Here is a 7,599-nt window from a genome sequence, read left to right on the forward strand (position 1 = left end):
AGGGCAAGCAAGCAGCGGGGCTCCAGCAGCACTGGCTGGAACTGTCTTTACCATGTCACCGTGCTTCCTCTCAGCTTTCCGTCCTTTCCCAGTTCCCAGTGGGCTTGTCCTCAACTAAAGGCCTTCCTGTCAGTCGCTTACTTCTAGTCTGAACAGAAGCCCAGTGACACCCCTTCCCAGGAGCTCCAGCAGCCTCTGTGTCTGTTTGGTGCCTCCGGGAGTAGGTAAGAGAAGTCATCATTCAAAGTAGGGGCTTTCTGGGGCCTCCCCTGTCCAGCCATGCGGGTGGCCAGTGCTCCGTCTACCCTCTGGCCCTGGATGGTGCGGCCCCGCATTCACCTGGCCTGGCACCCTGTCCACCGAGCAGGGCGGACTAGGAAGGAGAGACAGACCTCACCTCTGCTGAAAGTCGAGCGCCGTGCTGGGCACTGGACCCGTCTTTCTCCTTGACCTGCCCAGGCCCCCACGAGAGACAGGTGGTCTCCTCTGCATGAGACATGGATGGGGATCAAGGCTCAGAGGGAGAGAGACACTTGCCCAAGGCCACACAGCTGGTGAAGGATGAAGCTGGGACTTGAACCTGTGGCTCCTCACCCCTAGCCCAGTGCTCCTTCTGTAGCACCAGGGCTTCCGACCTTGGCTCTGAAGGGAGCAGAAGGGCCTGACTGAAAAGCTCGCTGGGAAATTGCCCTCCCCCACAAAGGCACTTGGGTGATGGAAACAGGTGTTTCCATGGCACTGGTGCCCATGGGAGACGCCCCAGCTCCCTCACCTGTGCAGAAGCTCTTGTGAACGCTTTTGAGTTGCTGGGCAGGACAGGTGAGTGACTAACTTCTCAATAAGTGTAACTTTTTGGGAATCCAGTTTTTCACAACATCAAACCAACGAAATCAAGATGAAAGGGATTTTGGTGGGGAAAGGGATGTGGCCGCTGTGCTTTGCTGAGATTGCTGGCTGGATTGCCCCTTCCCGCCGCCAGAAAAGCGAGACTCAGAGAGGTCGAGGCACCCGCCCGAGGTCTCACAGCTGGGAGGAGGGGGGCCAGGTGGGGCGGCAGGTGGCCTGACTCCGAGGCCAGTGCTCTTCCTGCAGCACCCACGGGGCTCACCCTGTGGGAGAGTGGAGCCCCTGGGCCCTGGCCTGGGAGGGGGCCTCCGGGGACCGGGTGCTGGGGAGCCCGGACGCACAGGCACCTTCTCGTAGTATTGCAGCTCGTAGTCCAGGATTACGCCATTGGGCTGGTCCGGCTGGGACCACGACAGGGTGATGCTGTCCACGGTGCGGCTCACCTGGTGCATGATGGACACAGCAGACGGAGCTGGAAGAGAGGTCAAGGGTCAGGGGTCAGGGCAGCATGAGAAGGTGTGGCTTTGGCCCAGCCTCAGAGGTGCCTGGGCAAGTCTCTACCTCCAGGCCTTTGGCTGAGCTGTGCCCTCTGCCTGGGATGCCCTCCCTGCCCTTCCTATGGCCGGCTCCTTTTCCTTCTTCAGGTCCCAGCTCACACTGATCACCCTGGCTAAGGATACTCTCACATGCTGTGCTTCCTCTCAGTCATTATATCAGAAAACAGAGCTGGGCTCGGTGGCTCAGCCTGTAATCCCAGCACTTTGGGAGGCTGAGGTGAGAGGATTGCCTGAGCCCGTGGGTTTGAGACTCTCACCCAGGCAACTTGTCAGGACCTCATCTCTACAGTAAATCAAAAATTAGCCGGGTGTGGTAGTGCACGCCTGTAGTTCTGGATATTTGGAAGGCTGAGGTGGAAGGATGGCAGAGCCCAGCAGGTCAATACTGGGGTGGCCACGAGCGTGCCACTGCACTCCAGCCTGGGCGACAGACTCAACTCAGAAAAGGGAAAAAAAGAAAACAGGACTGAGTGCGGTGGCTCATGCCTGTAATCCCAGCACTCTGGGAGACTGAGGTGGGAGGATCGTTTGAGACCAGGAGACTGAGACCAGAGAGCGAAAGGCAGCTGGCCCAGGCCACACAGCCAGCCTGGGGGAGCAAGTAGGGGACAGAGGGCTCATGCAGGGCTGTGGTGTTGCTGCTGCGCTCTTGTGGGTCACCTTCTGGTGACAGACACTCACTGACAGCTTCTCCAGCCCTGAGGAAGCGTAAGACACATCCAGTCGAGAGAGACTGTACATACTGAATGGTTTATTACTTTTAAACACATTTTGTTAAAAAATAGAGAAGACAGAATCTTGCTATGCTGCCCAGGTTGGCCTTGAACTCTTAGCCTTAAGTGATCCTCCTGCCTTGGCCTCCTAGCTAGCTGGGACTATAGGCACATGCCACTACCCTGGCTAATTTTTAAAAAACTTTTATTTTGTAGAGATGAAGTCTCACTATGTTGCCCAGGCTGACCTTGAACTCCTGGCCTAAGTGGTCCTCCTGCCTCAGTCTCCTGAGTAGTTGAGACTATAAGTGCCACCATACCTGGCTAAATTTTAAAAATCATTTATCTTGTCAATATGGGGTCTCACTATGTTGTCCAGGCACTGGTCTCAAACTTCTGCCTCAAGCAATCTTCCCACTTTGGCCTCCCAAAGTGCTGAGATTACAGGTGTGAGTCACTGTACCCAGCCTGAAGTGTTTAATTGTATGTCATATTCATTTCACCTCAATAAAATCAATCATTCCCCATTCCCATTGGTGCTGTCAGTGTTCTCATGGAAGGTGGTTAGAGGGAGAGACAAGAAGCCAGGGGCTGTGTTTAGTGCTAGAAGGACTCTTAGAAGTAATTTAGTCCAATTCTCTCATCTGACAGATGTGGAAACCGAGGTCTGGAGAGGGCTTGAGCTGCCGAGACACCAAGGCTGGTTCATGCACTGGCCTTTCTGGACTCCTTGTTTCGTAATGCACCTGCCTGCTGTGCTTGCCTCCTTCTCAGATGGGACACACAAGCATCTGTCATGTGTGGTCATGGCCCCAGGCTCTTTACACATGCTTCCTGAGTCGCCTGTTGGCAAGGAGGCAGTCTTAGCCCACTGCCAGGTAAGGCACTGCAACTCGGAGGGGCATGGGACTTCTGAGAGCACAGTCAGTGGAGAGCCAAGATTCACACCCAGGTCTGGGAGCACACAGACCGCAGGAGCCAGGGTTTGAACCCAGGTCTGAGATCACACAGTCAGCGGGGAGCCAGGGTTTGAACTCAGGTCCGAGATTACACAGTCAGCAGGGAGCTGGGACTCGAACTCAAGTCTGAGAGCACACAGTCCACACGGGGCTGGGATTCGAACTTAGATCTGCTGCTCTTCAGAGCAGTGTTGGTCCCGGAGCAGGACTGGCCAGGGATGACCTGGGCTTTCTGGGACTGAAGTTTTCATGGTTCAGGAAGTGCTGGGGACTTGCCAGGAAGGGAGCACCTTCCGCCATTCTCTCTGCTTCCCAGGCAGGTCTGTGACAAGCAGGTGTCCTGTCTCAGCCACACAGGGATGCCTGTGGGCGGAAGCTGGCTCTTCCCAGACCCGAATCCCACTTCTCAAGGGCTCTGAGGGGGCGGGCGTGGGCAGGGGCAGGCCCAGTAGGAGCTGGTGGGGACCTGATGCCAACTGTAGGGTTTGGAGCTTGGAACTGACTTGTCTGTTTTCTACTCTGCTTCCACCTCTGCAGACTGTCCTCTCTGCCCTGCTGCCAACTGGCTGTGTGACCTTAGGTGAGCCATCCCTCTCTGGACCCGGCTTCCTCCTTTGCACTACAGGCCAGGCTGGGAGACCCAAGACCTTGGCTTGAACACTACCTGCCCATCCTGCCCGTGCAGCCCTTGGCCTGGAGCTGGATCGGCCTGGGGCCCAATGCAGGCCTGAGCAGGTCCAGATGCACCTCAGCACCCCCAGGAGTTGTGGAAAGTTGCCCCGGACACTTCAGGTGGGGCAGCAGTGTCCATAAGAGGACTAGACCCCCGTCCAGGGGTCTTGGATGAGCAAGAGAGGGCTCCTTGCCCTGCCAGGCACAGCGGGCCCTTTGGGGTCAGGGACTTGGACATGGGCTCTGGGCAGCGCCTGGTATGTGGTCAGTGCTGTGAGTGTTGACTGATGTCACTTGCCTCGGTGTGCTGAGTGGCTGACTTGCGACATCTCATTCCATTCACTTAACAACAGTGTGGGACGGGGGTTAATATCTGCACTTTGCAGGAGGAAACTGAGGCTCAGAGAGGCACAGTGACCTTCCTGGAAGGGAGCTGAGCTGGGCCCGGAGCCCATCATCCTGTCCCAGCGATGTCCCCTGCCAGGCCTCAGAGTCATCCCCTCTTCTTGTCCTCCTCTCCTGACCCTGTCCCCAGCCCCTGCCCCAGTGCCTTCCCTCCCTCCGGAGCCACCTGTGTGAGCTGCTGAGTGTTCGGTTGTCCTGGATCACCTGAGGCCCGAGCCTCCCTGTGAAACCCAGGCCGCCTGCCCCGCCAGTGGTCAGTTTCCCACTGAAACAACAAAGTCAGTGCCTCTGGACTTTCACAGGCCCAGGCCAATCGGGGGGACTTCTGGTGGGGCCTGGGAAGCACCCCCTACACCTGGCCTCCTCCTAGTTTCCCAGCCTAACTCAGCTAGCCCACAAAGCAGTGGCCACTCAGGGCTGTGTGTGTATGTGTGTGTGTGTGTGTGTGCATGCGCACGCACGCACATGGGACAAGGGGTGCTTAGGAAGCCCAGGAAGATGCTTTAAACTCATCTGCCAGAGATCTGGGAGTGATGCCCCTACCCCTGCCTCCAGGGGCCTTTGCATGAGTCTGGGTGAGGGACCGGGCGAGGCAATCTCCAGGGCTCCTTGGAAGGCTGGGTCCCCTGCCCTGACAGCCAGCCAAGCATGGTTGGTCGGGGGGACATGCCATCACCCTGTGCCACATCAAGGGAGCCCCGGACGCACACGGAGCCCGCAGGCTATTGAGAAGTATTTTGGTTAAGTGTTTTGGTGCTCTGGCTCACCCGTGCTCCACACTGAGACCTGCGGTGCTCTGGCTAGAACGTCCCGCCAGGTCCTGGAACTGCTGCCTGCCTGGTGGTGGGGAGCCCTGTGGGGGGAGCCCCCAGACCTGCCTGCATGCCCCATTCCTCCACTTGTGAGTGTGGCCCTGAGCAGGTTCTTGTAACTTCGCTGAGCCTCAGTTTCCACACCCGTCAGGTGGGTAGCCTCACCTGACTAGGATGCCACGGCTGTGAAAGGGGTGGGCTCAGAGGGTCCGAGTGTGGCTGGCACCCAGCAGGAGAGAGGCAGCATTGATAATTCTTCAGTTCACAGGGCACTGTGATGCCACCGTAGCCGGGTGCTGGGGCTCAGGGGGAGAGTCAGGGGCCTCCCCACTCAGGATTCACTGCTCACGGGAGGAAGCGTATTTTTCTCACCTCAGTGTGCACCTGCTCCAGGCTGTGCACCACGCCAGGCCCTGGGGAAGTTGGAATACTCAGGAGCAGTGTGGGGCTCTGGGGTCTGAACCCCCATTTCAGGACTCGGCCGAGGTGAGCCAGCCCTGAACAGGGATGGGACTGCCCTGTCCACATCCCCCTGTGGCTTCACCTCCCAACAACAAAGTGGCAGAACGTTTCCCCTAGGCTGTTGTACTTTTCAAACCTTAGTGGGCATAAAGATAACCGGACTGTCAAGATTTACACTGCCACCCGCCCCAGAGAGGCTGACTCAGCAGGACTGGGTGGAGCCTGAGAATCTGCATTTCTTCTTTTTTTTAATTGCTCTGTTGCCCAAGGTGGAGTGCAGTGGCACGATCATGGCTCACTGCAGCCTTGACCTCCTGGGCTCAAGTGATCCTCCCACCTCAGCCTCCTGAGTAGCTAAGATAACAGGTGCATGCCAAAATGCCTGGCTAATTTAAAAATTTTTTTTGGAGAGACAAGGTCTTGCTATGTTACCCAGGCTGGTATTGTACTCTTGGCCTCAAGTAATCCTCCTGCTTTGGCCTCTCCCAAGGTGTTGAGACTACAGGTGTGAGCCACTGTACTTGGCCAGAATGTGCATTTTTTTTTGAATCAGAGTCTCACTCTGTCACCCAGGTTAGAGTGCAGTGGCATGCTGCTCACAGCCACCGCAGCCTCTGAGCTCAGGCAATCCTTCCTCCTCAGCTTTCCATGTTGCTAGAACCACAGGCGTGCACCACCATGCCCACCTAATTTTTCTTGATTGATTGTAGAGGCGAGGTTTCACCATGTTGCTTAGGCTGGTCTCAAACCCCTGGGCTCAGGCAATCCTCTCGCCTCCGCCTCCCAAAGTGTTGGGATTACAGGCGTGAGTCACTGTGCCTGGCCCAGAATGTGCAATTCTCACAAGCTCAGAGTGATTTTGATACTGCCGACCACACTTTGAGGATGAGTGGATTCAGGGCCAGCCACAGAGCAGATGGTGGTGGGGCTGGCACTGGAGCCCAGAGACACTGAGTCCTGGTCTGCTGTACCTGCCACCCTCTGGGCTGCTTCTCGAAGTCTGACTTCTGCCAAGCCCAGCCCCCTTACTGCCTGGGCCTCATCCTTCCTGCGGGGCCCGTGAGCTCAGAGTCCTGGAGCAGCCGCACAAGTAGGCCTTTGGGGGCAGAGACAAGGCTACTGAGGTGGAGGACTTTGCTTCCAGGGCACCGGGCCTGGGAACTTGTCGGGAAGGCACTGGGGAGCCACAGAGGGCTGTGGCAGGGGAGGTAAGCTGCTCCTCACTTAAAACAAGTGTGTCATCAGGCTTGTCCTTCTGACAACCCTGCTATTCCATGGTGCCCAGTAAAAGGGAGACCCGGCCCAGCCACGACCAACCATGTGCTTCCACCAGTTGACTCACGAACACCCCATCAGCCCTGTGAGGCCCAGAGCATCGTTATACCCATTTCACGATGAGGACATGGAGGCACAGAGATGTGAAGTAACTGACCCAAGGTCACACAGTTAGCAAGCAAGGGCGCTGGGATTTGAACCCAGGCCCTCCCAGGTCCAACGGCTCCGTCCCATCCACTAGCTGATGCTGGGCTCTGGAGACCAGCGGGTCTCCAAGGACACCTTGGTGCAGCTCCCATCCTGCTGCTGCAACGCTGCCCCCACTGGCACCCGTGACTCACTCACCACCCACCCGGCCTGCCCCAGTTCGTGGAGCTCAGCTGCCGGTGGAGGCGGGTCTCACACAGCCTTGGGGGTCTGGGCCCAGTGGGCTTAGCTGGCAGGCTTGGGTTACAGGCAGCTCGCCCGGGCTCTGATCCTATAAGCCCCGGAACCCCGGGCGTGGCAAAGAGGCGGCATTTGCCAGGAAGATGATCAAGGCGGGCCCGTGGGGGCCAAGCAGGCCTGGCCTTTCCCCTGGAATCCAGGGGGATTAACGGGGAGAAAAGGCAACAGCTGGCTGTCCTCCTGCCCCTCCCGCCGCCAGCCGCCCACCCTGGGGTGTCAGGTTTCCCTGCAAGTTGGTCATTGGGGAATTCTGGTATTTTCAATTACCAGCGGGGCACGCCGGCAGGGGAATGGGGTCAGCGGTGCCCCGTGACCCCTGCAGGAAGATGGAGCCCCAGGGAACACGCACAAAAGAGGCTTGTGGCCGAGAGGGCTGGGGAGGGGGGCTGGCCGGGCGGGGCTGCTGGGCTGGAGCAGGTGGTCGGGCCCCCGCTGCCCCCGCGAGCCCCCC

At 57.9% G+C, this 7,599-nt stretch overlaps 1 protein-coding gene across 1 annotated transcript in view; it reads right to left on the reverse strand.

The window, feature by feature from the left end:
* The window catches only part of LOC103254244 (ephrin type-B receptor 2), a gene marked incomplete at both ends in the record, with an annotated part of 120,857 nt that overhangs the window by 24,793 nt on the left and 88,465 nt on the right, over positions 1–7,599 (reverse strand). The window contains 1 exon segment of the mRNA XM_008052379.2: positions 1,194–1,318. Within this exon segment, the coding sequence (XP_008050570.2) occupies positions 1,194–1,318 (125 nt within the window).

The sequence above is a fragment of the Carlito syrichta genome, unplaced genomic scaffold (assembly GCF_000164805.1).
Source record: "Carlito syrichta isolate Samal-C Ts95f unplaced genomic scaffold, Tarsius_syrichta-2.0.1 Scaffold274000, whole genome shotgun sequence".
Classification (NCBI taxonomy): domain Eukaryota; kingdom Metazoa; phylum Chordata; class Mammalia; order Primates; family Tarsiidae; genus Carlito; species Carlito syrichta.